The sequence below is a fragment of the Manacus candei genome, unplaced genomic scaffold (genome assembly GCF_025592945.1).
Source record: "Manacus candei isolate 608988 ecotype Guabito, Panama unplaced genomic scaffold, ASM2559294v1 h1tg000124l, whole genome shotgun sequence".
Classification (NCBI taxonomy): Eukaryota; Metazoa; Chordata; class Aves; order Passeriformes; family Pipridae; genus Manacus; species Manacus candei.
The window spans coordinates 2128189-2146118 of record NW_026138172.1 but is presented as its reverse complement, the minus strand read 5'-3'; the positions used below and the strand labels follow the sequence as shown (position 1 = coordinate 2146118).

At 40.2% G+C, this 17930-nt stretch overlaps 3 protein-coding genes across 3 annotated transcripts in view; all 3 read right to left on the bottom strand.

The window, feature by feature from the left end:
* Positions 1-3025, bottom strand: part of LOC127462293 (potassium voltage-gated channel subfamily KQT member 1-like) — a 480876-nt gene extending 477851 nt beyond the window's left edge. Inside the window, exon 1 of the mRNA XM_051770771.1 lies at positions 2643-3025. Within this exon, the coding sequence (XP_051626731.1) occupies positions 2643-3025 (383 nt within the window). The remainder of the gene's footprint in view (positions 1-2642) is intronic.
* LOC127462296 (probable G-protein coupled receptor 19) overlaps positions 1-17784 on the bottom strand; it is a 667268-nt gene extending 649484 nt beyond the window's left edge. Inside the window, exon 1 of the mRNA XM_051770775.1 lies at positions 17287-17784. The gene's annotated coding sequence lies outside the window, so the exon portion shown is untranslated. The remainder of the gene's footprint in view (positions 1-17286) is intronic.
* Positions 14697-16137, bottom strand: LOC127462295 (probable G-protein coupled receptor 19). The gene has a single exon (XM_051770774.1). It carries the CDS (start codon positions 16112-16114, stop codon positions 14843-14845), a length of 1272 nt encoding a protein of 423 aa, XP_051626734.1. The 5' UTR covers positions 16115-16137; the 3' UTR covers positions 14697-14842.
* Positions 17785-17930: the final 146 nt, after the last annotated feature.

The following is a 17930-nucleotide window of genomic DNA, read 5'->3' as shown; positions in this document are numbered from 1 at the left end:
ATTTTTCATTTAAGAGATAAAATTTGACATTTGGATGTGACTTTTAAGCAAGTACATAGCTGAGTTTAGAAATCAAATCCGAGCCAGGCACATGCTTCTTTTTCTGGGCCAGAAAAGGGCCATATGGCAAATAGCTGAACTTTAATACATGTGATCTCCAATACCTGAAGGCTCCTACATAGCCACAAGGATTGGTTGGTTATGATCAATGTATTGTCATTGCATGTGACAGCTGCTTCTCAAGCTCTCACTTCTTGCTAACTTCTCATTGAGATCCTCTGCTCTGGGGTATTGTAGGACTGAAGTAGTCCAGTGAAGCTGAAAAGTACCTGAGTGAGAAGGTTTTCAGGATTGGGAGGGGAAATTCTCAAGCAAACCCATTCACCCCTGCAAACATTTTGTTTTCCAACCATAATTTCACCTTAGAATAACTGCACTAAAACAACACAAATTCTAGGTTTAATTACTCAGTGGTAATTCTCTTTCCTAGCATGTGCTGTAACATTCCTTAAGAACAATGAGTTTATTCCCTTAAAAGAAACTTCAAGTATCAGACACATTGCAAATGTTACAGGAGATGAGATTATCTTGGTAATTTCAAAATGAGAGAAGGTCACCTCCTGGAGCACTTGCTTCACTAGGTTTTGGAAAGTTATCCTCTTTCTAGCAGAACTGGCTCCAGATCAGACCAGACTCCAGTGCCTCTCGGACAGAAGGTTCCCACAAGTTTGTACATAAGTTATGAGGTCTTTGTGGCATATGAAGGCCAAAACAACAGTGAAGGGACAGTGCACATCCAGCTCCTCCAGGCTACACAAATACCAGCTTGAAAGTTTGGACTTGTTGCGAAAATAATCATAATCATCAGATCAACTGTATATAAGTTACCCCAAACACACATGTATAACATGGGAAACCTTTTAAAAATTAGTCACAGGTTGTTCTCATTATAAAATTTATTGTATTTTAGACTAGTAATTTATTTCTTTAACTATGCTTCACTTTAATAATATTTAATGTTGTAAAGCATGTTCTTTCCAAAACAGAAACTTGTTACATAGATGAGCACACCATGTAGTTATTGGGATAATTATTAGGACAAATATCTTTCAGACAAAATTCTTGCCAAAAACTATGTCTCAAATGTTTCCTTTCAAGCAACTCAAAAAAAAAAAAAAAAAAAAAACAAAGCCCAAACTTTTAAAAGCAGTCAGATTACATATTCTTTCATTTAAGTTAGTAATTCTTGCTTAAAAAAAAACCCAATATTTTCTCCAATTTTCTAGTGTGGAGAGGGTGTACAGAATTTTATATTTTGGTTTTTTTTAATGCCCATTGCAGAATATAAAGTGCATATTAAAGGTCAACCTTTAAGTCAGAGATAAAAGCAACATAGATAGTGAAACAAATGCATTTTAGCAAGATTAGTAAATCCTAATCTCAAATAGGCTTAAATCATGATTATTTGCATATTAAAATGTACACAAATTACATCTGTTTCATCCTTAAGAATTATTATATACTTTAAGCATAGTCCTTAAAAGAGGCTCTATCCTTTTACTTGGTGAAATTTAATGAATCAAAAACTCCTTTTAAAAAAAAATCCCTGTATGATGTTGAGGGGGTGAAAGGAAGCAAGTATTAATAAGACTATCTATTTTATGCCAAATGGAAGCATTAGGATACATCCTTGTAATTACCATATATTTCTTTGGGCACTTCCTGACTGCAGTAACTGACGTTTTTTCCAAAATTAAGTCAGGCCATAGAAAAGTTCATCTGAGACAAACAGAATAATTTCAACACACTGTATCTCTTTAGGACATATGCTAATTTTATAATAAAAACAAGGCCTTTTGGCTCAGTTTGCATTCACTCCAGCCAGTAAAACTTCCTCTGGCCTCAGTGAGAGCACAACTGGACCCTTCCTACAGCTAAGATGACAAATTATCATTCTGTTAAGCAGCATTCAAAACAGTAATTGAGGTCTTGCTAAACTTGACAGATACCATAAGCAACTCAAAGAAAACAGTAACAGCTGTTACTGTTAAATTAATATGTTAACCACTGTTTTACAAGGGTAAATGGAAGTCTTAATTTTCTCCTTGCTTTTACTACACACACGGTATAATTAAAAACATTTTGCTACATTTGTACTCATTACATGTTCTTTACTATAACTCAGTTCAAATTAGTAATGTTATGGTTACATGTTTGTCTAACAAATTACTTGTTTTGGTATTTTAGCAGGAGCAAAACAAACTCAGGAAAGCACGATGCACCTGATCACAGCTGAACCTTCCCCATCTCATGATAAAAATTGCAGTGTCTGAAGTAAAGCAGCTAAATCAGCAACAGACACTGCCATGAGCATACAGGACTTAACCCTCAGAAATACCAAATATACAGCCTACATATTTGAAAACAAATACCATTTGAAGACCAAAAAGCCCTCTTCTGGAAATGTTAACGGATACAGTGGCTGAGCCTTTGAGACACCGGCTTTTCCATCACTTTCAGTGGGATTACTCACACCACAGGTTTTCAGCCCGGGACCTCAAGTACTCTGATTTCTGGCTGATTAAGTGGCCCGTTTCAGATCTTTCTCACACCAAAGACCATGTGAAAACGCAGGTACTTACACAGCAAAATGATAGATAAAACACTTCCATCCACTGGGCCTCTCCAGGAAGTTGTAGACGTCTCCCTGAGTGCTGGTTTTAGTTAAATAGCGGCCACGGAAACACTCCACGGTGCGGGCCCTGCCGGCCTCGCCTTCCGCCAAGGCTGCAGCCTTTGTGCCTTCCTCGGGGTTCTGGGGAATCCTGGAGCCGTTATTCATGGAGGTTTCTGGATCCAGCGCCACGGAAGAATACTGCATGCTGCTTAAGTTCCCCCTGGCTCCCAGCAATGCTGCAGATTTCCTATTTCCATTCACGTTGCTCAGCTGAAAAGTGGAGCCTTGTTCCTCTCCACAGCGGTTATCCATGGGGTACCCAACAGTTTCTCCACTATCACAGGACATCCTGTAACAATGCACAGGTATTACTAACTCTGATCAATATTTAAAATCATGAAGAAGGTATTGTATGTCCTCCCTGTCCAGTGTGCTCTCCAGCAGCCGATGACTTTGTGCTGTTATCACAGAGCTTCGCTGTGACACAAGTGTGAGCTGTCAGCCTGTCACCTGCTGTCACTCACAGCCTCTGAAATTAAATCAGAAAAATGTATCAGACAATGACACGTGCTAGACACCAGATGTAACAAGAGTGTCTGGGAAAGGAAAGCGTGGAGACTTCTGGAGGAAGGAAGAAAGAAAATTAAGATTCAATGTTACATTAAGAAAGAACATTAAAACTATTTAAATAATGCAACATTCGTAGAGCAGCAGAGCTGTCTTGAGACCTGATCCTATGAGACCATTTTAAGCTGAGTAGTTCTTAAAGTGTCCTGATTAGAGATGGAATTGTGAAAATTTCCTGGAATTCATAAACTTGCTGTTTCCCCAAACACACCCAAATGAGGTTTGAACTTCAACACCTACACTTCAAGAGGTCTTAAGTCTTTAGGACTTGAATAAATTATTTCAGTCACCTAATGGGATCTGATCTTGCAGTCCATGGTACTCTGGAACATTTTTTCTCAAGTGTAAAAAAAGATGATGTCATTAATGATAACTGATATCAGGAGTTATTATTGCTAGAAAGAAAAAGATCAAGGACTCCTGAACCGATTCTCAATTTTCCTCAAGCCATTTCGTGTTTGCAGCTACTCTTAAACAAGTACTTAGAAAAAGCAGAATACACAATAAGGTTTTTCTAGATCAATATATGTTTCATGTGGCAGACTTAAATTGCTGCTAATACTCAGCAGAGTATTTAAATTTAATTTAGTATTTTAATTAATTAATAACTTTGTGAGATTGAGAGCAGCTGTCTTTTGTACTGTCTTATTTCTTACATACCACCATGAAAAGCTTCCTCATTTGAAATACCTAGCTAAAATGAAAATATGAAAACATTATGAAAAGCTGAGAATATTAAAAGTATCATGAGAGGTGACTTTAACTTCAATGCATTGCTGATGTTAATGTCAAAATTACGTCTGTAATGGCACATTATAATGTACTGTGTTATCTGCAATATAAATCCCACATATTAAGGTGTTGCAGCAGACTGCTCCTCTGTCAGAAGACACTCACATCCACATTTTGAGTTACTTTAGCTTCAGCAAAATAGGGTATTTTAGAGAGAGAGAATTTCAGCCTTCACCCCCTCTTTTTAAACGAAGCTTATTTTTGGTTGTTGCTTAAAGATTTTCATGTGTATTGCATGAACTATCATCTGAACAGAGCCCTCCAAGTTACTCCACAAAACACTTACATCTATGCATTCTAACATGATTTGTTACACTGTGCTCATTTCTTAACACTGGTCATGGAAAGGCAAATATCAGTTCACGTTTCTACAACAGTCCTACAGCAGATAGAGAAGTACATCCTTTCCCTCATCAGTTTTCTTAAACAAAAGATGGAGGAACCAAACATTAAAATTAAAACACGAAACCCTTCATCCAAGTCAACCTACAACAGGTACAGAAGTACCAATGAGAAGTACGTTCATCACTTTAGGATGCTGAGGCTGCCCAGACAAGTGCTTGTAGCAAAGGCTGGCTACCCATAGTGGCAAACAAAGCTACCTGATACACCTTTGCTGGCTCATCAAAACAAGGGATCCCACAGACACACAGCACAGAAACCAGCTGTCAAATAGCACCTACTTTCTCCTGTTGCGTGTCCTATTCCTTCTCTTGGCTGCTGCCTCGGCTCCATACAGCAGATTCCCTGGATAGGTGCAGGGAGAGGAGTTGCCTGGCCCTGCCCCCAGCTTATCAAGTCCCACCCTAAGGAAGGCAGGGTCCCTCCCTTTTGGCTGCCTTATATGGCTGCCCTTGCAAAAGGCAGGGAAAGAACCAGGGAACGGCTTGGACGACTTCAGAGAGAAGCTACTTCTGCCTCTTCCTGTTGTCAAACCCAGCAATCATAAGCAGCAGCTTAATTTTGCTGAGGATCGCGGTCCTTTCTCTCCCAGGCCTTTTCTTATCTGCATACACTTAATTGCAATGGGTTAAAAGCAGCATTTCCTTTATTGCACATCTTTAAACCCTGAATGAGGTGTTACTTGTGGCTGCAGCAGACTTTTACATTGAGTAAGTCTAAACAGGCAGCTTCAGTTGTTTGGGTTTTTTTCCATCAAAGTTTTGGCAAAGCCAAAAGCAGCACTTCATTGTTACATTAAGTAATGGAAAATCAGAGTTCTCAAATGTTGTTGCCTTTCTGAACTGCAGCTCATCTTTTGTATTAATTTGGGAGGAAGAGAATCCCAAACATAACCATTCCAGCATCAAACTCCTCATTTTATTGTTGAACTTTCTATTCAGGAATGAGAAAGTGAATACTGCTATTTGTCTCTTTTTCTCCCTTTTGTAACAGAAAGCAGACTATTGTCTTCAATGCCAGCATAAGCTGCTTCCCACTTTTCCAGAGCCACATGGCCAAGAATGGAACAAAGGCAACCATTTCACCTTATGGTATCATCAGTGGGGGAATGTTGCCATTGCAGAGTCTTCGACTTCTGTCATAATTGTTCATGGGGCTCTTTCTTTGGAAAGAATATTCCAGAAAGTTACTTTCTTGGTTTCCCAGTTATATTTCCATACCACTGGAAACAAAACAACCAAAAAAACCCAAAACAAAACCTCTTAGTTCCTTCCTTTTTTTTTTTTTTTTTTTTTTTTAAATACACAGTCTGATTTTACTTCTCTAAAAATCAACCCCTCCAGAACATTTTCCTTGTACTGCAGGTAAGCAGACATCAAGAACTGAAAGCTGACTGGAGCCATACAAATCGTCCTCCAGGCTTTTGCTCATGCTTCTTCCTTTAAATTCTTTCAGTATCAATTACTACATCTCTACTCTCTGCTCTATTAACTTTTCCTGAATATAATTATTCAAGCTCTACAAAAGTAGCTTTAAAAAATCCAACCTACAAAACAAAACAAAATACCCCAATGAAACATTAATTATCTTGAATATTTTAAAGTTAAAAATAAGTTTCCTCTGAGGGAAAAGTAGTACCCAACTTTACTGCAAATGTAGAAACTCAACATAATAGCAGCAGGTCTGAAACCATGGCAGAATTAGAAACTAGAGCACCTGTCTCCTATTTCTTGATCGAGGAAAAGATGATTTAGTTAAAATTTTATTAGACTAAACTGTAGAAGACATGAACTCAGTCCTTCACGTATCCCTCAAATGTAGCAGCACATCACATCTTTGGGTCAAAAATCTCAAAAGGTAGTTAGTCACCTAACTAATTTATTACTTATGTGAAATGCATGATTTCAGGAATGTCTAAATGCTGACGTTTTCATTGCTAACATTATATTATATATAACACCCTGCAACTGCATATATACAAATGTGTGGCTTTTATGGCTGGGCTTACTTCGTGTGTTTAATTTTCACGGGTCTGGTGGCGCCCACGTGCTCAGAGAGCCCATCTCCCTCACCCTGACAGCACTGCATTTAGCACTAGGCACAGCAAACTTGGTAATTTATAACCAAAAGGCTGGGATGGGGAGGCACAGGGAAATGTCTGGCTTTGAGATGCATATTTGGATCCCTTCTTGATGAGAAGACGCTTCTCAGGGAAGTAACCTAAACACAGCACCACTGACATCATCCATCGCTGTACCCTCTGGGGGTTGTATTTTAGAAGAAAAGTGTGAATGAGTCATGCTAGAAACATAAAGGGATAAAATGGAACCCAAATCCTAGAAAATATTTTGAAGGGTAAATAATAGATGAGACTTGCAAAACATTCCCGCGCTCCTCTGTTCCTTTCGAATTCCATTCTCAGGATGTAAGCTTTCTGCATACTGTGCTCTGGAGCATCTGCTTTGGGTTTGTGAACTGCACTTCCAGGACTGGATACCTAGAAGTTGGACACAGCTGAGTTCACTGCTGAGTAGCTGCAGAATGTTTTCCCAGCAGTGATCATGTAAGAGCACGTATTCAGCCTGTTGTGCCCAGGCTGCCTTTAAGGGGCAAAATGCCAACCTTTGCTTTCTGCTTTAGCTTCCCAGCCTGGTGGGCGAATGGTCTTACAAGTAAACCAAAGCTTACTCTGCATAACTAGGGATCTTGAAATGAGGTATAGGCTTGAGCTTCAAGGTCACATTACAGTACTCCCTGTACTTTTCATTTTTGAACTGTAGGTTGAAAAGTGGGGCAATATGTGTCTTGCAAATATGTCAGGCAGTTGTCTGTAGAGCACTTTTCTTTGGTTAGTCCTGGTAAAAGAAGGGAACTCATGATTTCAAAATGGTTCTTCAGATTAGGTTGCTTGTGAAACTGGGCCAGCATCTGGAGTAACACTTGTGAGAGCTCCTGTCCTTACCTTCATTTATTCTCAAATCAGTGATTTACATCACTAAAGAGCTATGGGATAGTGTGTCCTTCCACAAGGTGGGTGTATCTGTGGGATGTTGAATGGGAAGCATCTCTGATACAAAAAAATGTGTGTGTGAAGAAGGTATAAAGACACCATGGAACAGCATTGTGAGGAAAAGAGGACACTGCTCCCAAGCATTGGCTGTGTATAATTCTTAAATGTTTTGTGTGATTCACTATTGCTAAGTTTGCTAGCATTTATCAATATTAAAAACTATAATGGAAATTCTGAAAACTTGTTCTTTAAATTGCTGCTCTGTGATGCTCCTTCAAGGCTATATGTGAAATCAGCACTTAGCTGGAGAGGTCGATGGACATAAGCCATTCAGATCAGGTGGGACCCCCCATCTCTTCAGGCCATATCAGACAGTTTGTCACCTGCCCCCCACAATCTGCCACAACAGGCAGCTGCCTTTTCCACTTGCCTTTCAACCACATTTAGCAACAATAAATCCATCCAAAGGCCAGCTGGGGCACGTGGGATAGCACTGCACAATGCCTTACAAGGTCTCTGCCCAGGAAGAACAGGTACAAACAGTTCAGCTTTTCACCCACCGAGATGAAACCCAGGAACAAAATGTCACCTGTCTCCCTTTGGCCCAGTATTAGGAACAGCTTACCTTTTGAGGGAACATTCCCAGAGACGACTTAAAAACCTAGAGGTCATTGGTTGTAAACAGCAGGTAAATCCCTACATTATGAAGCTATGAGAACAGCAAATGGCTGCTGAAGTCATACATTTCACCTCTTTATCTCAGCAAATTTATAACTGCTATATGGTTCGGGATGAGGAAAGATCAGCAGCAGAAAGAATAATTTTTATTGATTGTTAACTCTTTCCTTTTGTGTAATTTCTCCTGTATGTCACCAGTTAAGTAAAACATCTCTTTTGAAGTCAACACTATCCTTATTTCACAAAAGACCTTAGTTATTAATTACTTTAAAGACCTTAGATACTAATTATTCTTTGACCCACATATGTTCTCTAGGCAAGACTTGAAAGACTTGAAAGAAGGAGCATGGTGATGGAAATTATTCTCTCCGTGCATTTGTTCTCACACAAAACATCACCATTTTAGAATCTTTATCTGTGAGTTTTTCTCCCATTTTTATGAGTTCTGCTGGGTCAACAGCCATCCAACACTCATCTCTTAAAGAATGCCCATTTGCATTTTTTCTACTTTAATTACAGCAAGGATGTCACGTGTTCAGCTTTTTTTTTTCTCTGTGTGTGAAAAATCCCAGATAAGCAAAGTAATTGCTTGGCTTAACTATCATTCCACAATCTTTCAGGATAGTTTTCACTTTTCCATGAAGAATTTATATATTCTGTGCCTCAGTTTCTTAACTTGGTATCCTGTTGCTTCTTCACCTTGTCTCCCACTACAAGGAGGGGAGGGATAAAAGCTGGAGAACCAGGTGAAAGAGTTGACAAAGGAGTATGTTTTCCTCTGAAGGAAGGAACTGAGAAAAGTATTAATTCCATGACTTTTGCACCATAGTTCAGCTAAGTTTCAAGTGCACTACTTTCCATTAGACAGATCCTGTGCCAGTGCCCTGTACTGTCATTTCAGTAGGCTTCTGGAAAGAAGAGAATTGTTAAATTGAAATATTGAGGATAATGAGAAATTTATATTATGAGAGTGTGTTTTCTAATTTGGAATTAGATACTGATTAAGAAAATTTTGTTTATTGAAAGCCAGCATCATGGGGTCCTGATCCTGTTTGCCATTTGAGGCACTGTGGTAAATCAAGCAATAATTCTAATGTATTCCATGATTGGGTTTTTTTAAGAATGATGGAGCCAAATTCCACTGTTCTCATGTTATTCTATCTGGACAATAGAGAACAGCTTGGTGAGCAGTTTAAGGTGTGCTTGGTCTTTTAGTTTAGCGCTCTTCACTAGGTCAACAGAATTCTTTAATTATAATCATAGTATGGCTTTAGAGAAACCCACAGTATTTTTTTTAATATCTGGATATTAATAAATTGTATGAACTAAAATAAACTGCTACCACATAGGGCAAAGTATCTGTTGTTACATTTATGTTCCATAAAAGGAAGACAAAATTACTGCTTGAAATACCGTCCCTATTGTCACTGTTGAGGAGGTATCAGATAGCAGGCATGGAGAGCCTTCAAATAATGAGGCAATATAAATTCTTGTATAGAGAACCTCAACTGTTACTTGATTCCTATCTTCAATTATATTAAGTGTCCCAGCAGTGTTTGATTGGGTTTGTTTAAATCATTAGTGATGCACTGGAGGAAAAGGATACTGTTATTGGTACTGAGGTTGTAACAGAACACCACAAAAAGTGGATGCTTATTTCAAGTATATTTGAACAGATTGACCAAAATAGAATTATGGCTTCAGTAGAGACTTTTTACATAGGAACTGTGTGTTCTAACTGAACAGACAGTTTGGGAAGATGACAATGATCCTTTAAGGACAAGCGCAGTTGTGCATTTTTACATTTACCTATATGAGTTTAAAAAGTCAACTAGGACATTTTATTCATTTTATTAAAGACTTCCACAAAGCCTCTTTTCTGTAGGCTGTGGGCTTTTTTATATGACCTTCAATTGATTACAAAGCTGACATTAAAGAAAAGTAAACTACACTTGAAATTCTTATTATAACAAGTCCACGCTACCTTCTCTTTCTGTACTAAGCTGGAGCCTGAAGCTTCTGAAATCATACAGCTCATGCCCAAAATGGAGAATATCCTCAGCAAGAAATCTCCTATTTCTTACTTCCATCTCCTGTAATTTTTTTAAGACAACTGTCTATTGCTTTCTCTGGCAGTTCTAAACTCTTCACTGCTTCTAGAGTACATCACATGCAGTGCACATGTGCAACATGACCAGAAACTCAGGCAGAATTTATTCTGCATAGATTTAAGAAGCACAATCACAGAGGGGGGCCAAGTGTCTTCCCACAGTGTTCCAAGCAATCAAATTAACCCAGGCTGGCTTAGCTTTGGCACACACGGAAAGGTATTGAGCTGCCTGGTGAGTACTGTGCCACTGCTCAGTGCACTCAGAATGTCAGCCAGGAGGTTTTTGATCAGAGAAGCAGATTCCCTCTTTCACCAGTAAGATTTTGGTTATGAAATGGTCCATATGAGATTGAATCTGACTGGGCAAATTAAACAGGAACCACAACCTCTTGTTGAGAGAGAGGACAGGGCCCTTGTAAACGCTGAATTTTTCACTAAGGAGATAGGAAAAAAAAATCACAAACATGGAAAAAAAATAGTACTAACATAAACTATGATTTAACTATATGCATGAACAAGCACTTATATAACATCTCCAGTACCTTTCTGCTTATCTGAGTCTCTAAATAGCATGTCCATATACCATTTTTATGCAAAATCATAGTTTCAAACAAAAGGCAGTTTCAGTTCTACCGTGCTGTAATTGGAAACATTTTTTAAAATGTGTGTGCATTTCAAAACACAGGAAGAACACCTGTATACAAACAATGTGTCCTGAGGTGAATTTGTAGGGCCATTTGATAGGTCTGTTGATTTCAAGTTACTTTACTTCTAAGGGGACTGCAATAGCCATACAGTGTTATGAATATCTGTTTAATCTTAACTAGTTTCTCTGTGGTGGAATTAAGCTATTGCTCATGAAAAAGCATTCAAATGAAGCATTCAAGTCTTAATATATTCAAAATACAGATGACACTACTTTATTTTATTTTTTAGATTTTAGGAAAAGCTTCCTAAGATGAAAAAAGATTAAATAAAAAAAATTTAATTGAACAGTAACATCTACAAAAGAGAGTTATTCATAGCAGCTATAAAAATAAATTGCAACAAAGTATTTTAGCTGTGTAGCAATTTTGAATAACAAGTGATGGTGCATGAAAAACTGAAAAATTCTGTATTTGTATTGCACTCTTGGTTTTATCTCATGGTCACTTGCAGTGTATTATCAGCATCGGTTTCTCCTTTCTTCCTTCACTCTTCAGTTTTAAAAAGAACAACTCTTTCTCAAGTGTTATGGGGCTGGTAATGATCAGACAAAATGGACTTACATCCTCAGAGAAAAATAACCATAAACAGCAGAGGAAATACGGAAGCACTCAAGTATCTTGTCATGCAAACACCACATAACTGAATTCCAGGAAAGAATAAGCAATATGTTATTTTAAACAGCTTCCTTGGCACTTACTAATAATAGTGCTGACTTGTTTTTCTCTGTTTCTATTTTGTAAGAAATCAGCTCTGAGTGTGTGGACTGGATGTTTTTAGGTACACATCTGTTGGACAAGCCAGACAAGATGGAACAGAGTCCTGATAGAAGATTTTGAGCAAACCTTGGTGGCTGCAGAAATCCTTCTCATTGTAGTGCATGTCCTACCCTCTTCACAGAATTCATACTCTCAGCTGAATATGGTGAGTTCAGCGAAGACATTCTGGATCTGAGGCACTTCAGTCCAGTTTTGTCCACCTTTTGGAAATCGGGGATTGTGTTTAGCTTGGCTGAATCAAAAAAAAAATCTAAATAAAGATATCTGTGATAAGACACTATTTGATCTGTTCAAAATTAGCTGTAGAAAAGAAGCTGCCTTGACAGTAAGGATTCTAGAGGAAGTGAGAGAACTTGAGAGCTGTGTATTCTAGTAACTAGAACATTCCATAAATGTTTCTTTAAAAACACCCTCTTGAAGTAGACAATTTAATGTTCTTCTTGAGTAAAATCTAACACAAGCAGCAGAGTGCTGAATATGAATCATTCTACTGAAAGCTGATGTTTAAACAATAATTGTGACTAACTGGGTTCTTTCTAGGAAAACCAGGAAAATCTGAAGAGGGTTTTAAAATGAATTAATAACTCTTGATACTGCAACCCAAGATGTGCAAGTGACCCGCACTGAAGTCATGAAACAGGAACTCCAAGCTAATACATAACACCTGCAGCTGATCTTGTTCTGTTACTGGCACTACATGCTTTGAACAAGAAGTCTCTTCTTATGTTACCCTAATGTGGAAAAGAGATAAAATTGAAAGTGTCTTCTAAGAATGTTCTGGTGAGAATATAGAGCAGGACTTCGGAAGGTCGGTAAGACTGGCTAAGTCATCGTTTTGTATTTGTAAAATTCACTAACTATATTAAGTGTTAATGTAAACTGAACATTTATAAATTTGACATATTAACACCATTCTCTATTTTGTATTCATGTGCAATAACTGACTTGCAAGGCTTCTGTCATGAGGATATTGACAGAAGCATAGGTGTGTGCAAATATACAGCATTTTCTCGACCTCAAGAGTGACACATCACTGTAAAGGCAATAGGGTATGTCTGACAAATATGCTGAAAATTCAGATGCAATAACATATTCTTTTTTAATTAGAAAAGTAGTTATTATTTATAAAGGATATTTCTGAACGCATTATATGATATTCAGTGCAATTTTACATCCCATGGGTACAGCATGAACAATATATACTCTCCAGAAGTGTGTCCATGCACTTCACTACAACTAACAATTCAATTTTTGGTTCAGGATAAAATTTTCAATTTTCAGTTTCAGGATAAATCCAACCTCTTTGAGCACCCAAGCCCAGATCCTCATTTGGACGCCTGTCTTCAGAATTAACTTTGAGAATACAAGTATTTATGTAATTTAAATAATTAATTTTAGCTTTGAACACTTATCAGACACTGCTCTTATAATTTCATCACACCTTTTTTTGTCCTATTTCCACCCACTGTTAACAATGGATGGACATTTCATAACTCAAAATTGGTAAAATTAACAAAAATTTTGTAGAAATCTGTAATTGAAAAGTTATGCATTCTGACCAATAATTGGGTTAAAGTGGATGGAGTCATTGTGAGATGCTGTATTAATAACGAAAAGGTAAAACGCATTGCAATTGTGTTGTAATTTGAAACAAACAGATTAAAACCAGAACTCTTTGAGCATGGCCAGGGACACATATATATTGCTACAAAAAAACCCCAATTAACATCTGCACCTAACATGTCCCGAGGTGCAGAAAAAAAGCTGAAATTTAAGAAAAAAAAAGCTGAAATTTAAGAAAAGCAGCCCTCCCTAGTCCAGATTTACACGTGATAGCATCACCATATTGTTTCCATGTCACAGGGCTGAATATATTTGCATTTTCCTGAAGCAATCCATGGAGCTTTGCTTACAGAGGTTGCTGAAAGAGCCTGTCCCTGTTTTGGGGAGACAAAGAGCGTGCAGTTGTTCTATTTTTACTTGTGAGAGGAAGAAACTGAGTTGGAGGAGACTGTGGGGAGCCCTCATCAGGGTCTGCAGCCTCCTCAGGAGGGGAAGCAGAGGAGCAGCACCAATCTCTGCTTTGTGGTGACCAGTGACAGGAACTGAGGGAATGGCTGGAGCTGTGTCAGAGGAGGTTTAGGTTGGATATTATGAAAAAGTTCTTTCCCCAGAGGGTGGCTGGGCACTGGAACAGGCTCCCCAGGGAAGTGGTCATGTCACCAAACAGAGCTCAAGGAGCATTTGGACAACACTCTCAGGCACATGGTGGGATTCTTGGGGCTGTACTGTGCAGGGCCAGGGGTTCCTTTCAGCTCAGAATATTCCATGACTCCATGCACTCTCCCAGCCCACACACAGGGACAGACCCTGGGACAGCAAAGCACAAGGCAGGCAATGTGTGAGGAAGTGTAAAGCTTCCCAAATTTCATATTGTTAGAGTTTGTCCAGGAACCCCTTCTGCAGTCAAACCCTGATGAAACAGTCTGCTGGGACTGTTCCAGGAAGCGATTATTCCCAAACAGAAATGGAGGCACAAGAGGGCAGTGAGGTGATAGAATCCTAGAATCATTTAGGTTGGAAAGACTCTTCAGATCATCCAGTCAAAACATTAATCCAACACCACCTTGTCCACCAAAACAGTGGGGTCTGAACAAGAAGGACAAGCCCAGTGCAACAGTATTACCGGGGATATAACAGAAGGAACTGTAGATGGCTTTGGGTGGATTTAGGTACTTATGCACCATGGCCCATCCCACACGGGGTTTAAAAAAAGCAATGGTTTTCTTTCTTTTTTTTCTCTACAGATAGTAGTATAAGGATTCTTGTTTTGTAGAAAAACATTGCTCATGATTCCAGGAGAGGAGTTCCCCAAAGCAGAACAGGATAACTGAAATGAAATAGAACGAATGCATCAAAATCAAGGCATTTAATAAAATAGATCATATTTTTTCTACTCTAAAAGGTGTGCTAAAATATGTAACTATACATTGCTTCAAAGGGTGAAAGATCCTCCCTCTCCTGGAGGGTATATAGCACCACCATAGCACATACATTGCTTTTCAAAGCAATGAAGCCCCCTTGGCAAATGTATCTGGGGGATTGGACTCATCAGGCCTGGCAAGCTCATCCTTCTTGACTTCTCCATTAAAAGCATCAGAGGTGGAGTCTTTGGTGACAGTTTGGGCTGGTGCTGGGATATCTGTGATCCAAACGTGATTCTTTCTGATTGTCCCATAACTGGTGGTAATGGTGAAGATGTTGCTTCTCTGGTATTTCCTGGCAAACATGCAACAAGTCTCTTTCATCCCTCTTCTGAAGTTTGCATTATAGATGTAGAAGAGGATTGGCTTAGAGGCTGAAGAACTGAAAGAAATCCAGGTGGTAGCCAGGAAAACCAAGGAGCTCTTTCTGTAGTCTGTTTCCTGTGGGTGCCACAGCTGTACCATGTAGAAAGGGAGCCACGACAGGAGGAAAACTAAGTTAAAGATGAAGAACATCTTGACATTTTTCACTTTTCTTCTTGAGATCAAATTCGTTGTCCTCCTGCCAGCCATGTCTTCAGTGTCTTTTCTCCAAATGTAGGTGAAGAGTTTCTCGTAGCAGAGGATAATGAAGAGGGCAGGGATCAAAAACAACAGCACTGGGAGGTGGACAATACTGGAGTCGATTCCTTGCCGAGAATCGGGTAGAAAAAAGTTGCAGTGGTGGTCGCTGTCAGAGTCGTAGAGAAAATAAGCTGGTGATGCAAACAGAGCACCACAGAGCCAAGAGGCCAGAATCATTTTCTTGGCTTTCTCCTTGGACATTTTGAAGTTCAGGGGACGGATGAGAGTGTAGCATCGAGCCACACCTATGGAGAAGAGCACGTAGATCTGGACTGCTGGGGTGAGGTACTGTATGTACCTCACCAGCTTGCACATCCCGTTCCCCAGCATCCACCTGCCGTAGGTCAACTGGAGCAGCAGGAAGGGTGCACTCACAACACTGGTGAGCAGGTCTGCACAAGCCATGGAGACCACAAAATAGTTGGGGGATTGTGTCTTCCTGCTCCTGGGCATCACTAAGCAAAGGAGGGAGTTTCCCAAGATGGAAACCAGCCACAACACTCCCCAAACCATGCTGGCTGCTGCAATTTCCCCCGGCCTCAGTCCGTAGTCTAAGAGAGTGTGGTTCCTGCTTGAGCCGGGTCTTGTGGGTGACGATTCTGTCATCTCATAGCCAGCAGGAGGGATGGAGGTTTCGAGGTTGCTCATGTTCTGCAGTAGGAGCAGTAAGGTAGGGAGAAGGAAAGGATTGCTGCTGTTATCCATGCTTTGGGCAAACTCAGCCATGTCTTGCTCAGGCTGCAGAAAGAGAGAACACATTCTCTTGAACAGCTCTGTGCGAAAAGTCCACCTGAACCAATAAAAGATAACTCTCAGTAGTCTCCATACTCCCTAGAGTAGTAGATTTCAGAGAAAAGGGTTGGAAATACACAGTGACACTACCTAGCATAGCAAAAGGCATTAAGTTTTATGCAGGTTTTTAGGAATGCCCTGAGTATTTCAGACCAGCATTTCTGTTCTGAGAAAGGTGAATGTCCCTTTCACAGCTGGAGACCAAGGTGTCATTTCACCAGTGCTGGTGAGCTGCAAACAGAATGAGTGGAATATATCCCACTGATCCCAGAAATGAGCTGTACTTCAGTGTCCATGGAATTGCCAAAAAAGCAGACCAAAAGGGTCCCTGCACCCTTGACTTGATCTACGTTGGTCAAGGAGACAGGCAAATGAGGTGTTTCTTTCCACCAAGAGGTGGAATGGGAAGTCACCTTTTCCACAATAACATCATCTTTATTGATAAGGGTACTAGCAGACAAACTATGCTCCCATCTGATCATTAGTAACATGGGTGTTAATATCCCTAATGTTCCCGAATCTGTTTGTTCCTGGCCATAATTTTGGAAGAGAGGTGAGGTCTGAATTGGAAGGTCTCTTGAAAGGCCTGAAAAGGAAAGAACATCCAAGCAGAAGGAAGGGTTGGCACCAAGCTGGGAGGTCACTCCTCACTGTGAATTCCCTGCAGCCCTTCCCCGGGGAGGAACTTTTCTTCAGGAGCTGGACATTGTGTACCTTAAAGAGTTCTGAACAGCAATGCTGTCCTCACAGGCACCTGCCTCATTAGGTACCTGCCTTGCTAGGTCCCTGCCCTGTAAAGGGTGGCAATTCTCTCTGTGGCCCTTAGAAGGACATGGCATGACAACGCACAACAACCTCCCTCCAAAACCTGCAGAAGACCTTTTGATCAACAGCAGTGTTTTGATTCACAGTGAATACTCTGAGAGGAAGTCAGTGTCCTCGGGCAGCTGAGATGGGAGGTTGGAGAAGGGACAGGGGACCCTTTTGAGTTTCAGCAGTGGAGCCTCTGCTTGTCTTGTCAGAACTGTAAATAGATGTGACTGCAACCAGCTGTTGGGGATCTCTGTGCTCTGGAGAAAAGCCAGGGGGAGGGGGAATGTCCTTACCTTGGTCAGGGACCGTCTGCCCAGGCAGCAGCAAGTCTGACCCTTCACAGGTCACCCTGTTGAGTAGAACCTGCCTTAAGGTTCTGCAGGTCTGTAGGTGAGCCAGAGGACAACTGAAGGAATGCCAGGAGCAGCTGACACCAACAGACAACATGGAACCCCTGCCCGCAGTTAAGTCACAAAGAGTTCTACACTCTCAGAATCCTTCTGACCCAAGCACAGGATCCGGCACTCGGCCTTGTTGAACCTCATCCCATTGGCCTTGGACCATCTAGGCAGCCTGTCCAGGTCCCTCTGCAGAGCCTTCCTACCCTCCAGCAGATCAACAACGCCTCCACAAACTAGTGTCAACTCTGCAAATTGCCTGAGGAGGCACTCAGTGCCCTCAGCCATGGTGGTTGATAAGGATATAGGACAGGACTGGCCTTGGCCAGCTCTGGGAAGGGACAATCACCTTTGGGGAGTCGCCTTTTCCACAACAGTAAAATCTTCATGGATAAGGATACTAGCAGCCAAACCCTGCTTCCATCCAATCCTAAGTAACATGGGTTTTATGAACTGGTTCACACTTGCAGAACTCCAGAATTTTAAAATTAATTGTCTTGCCCTCTACCCCACCAGCTCAGATCCTTTAGGAAATAGTT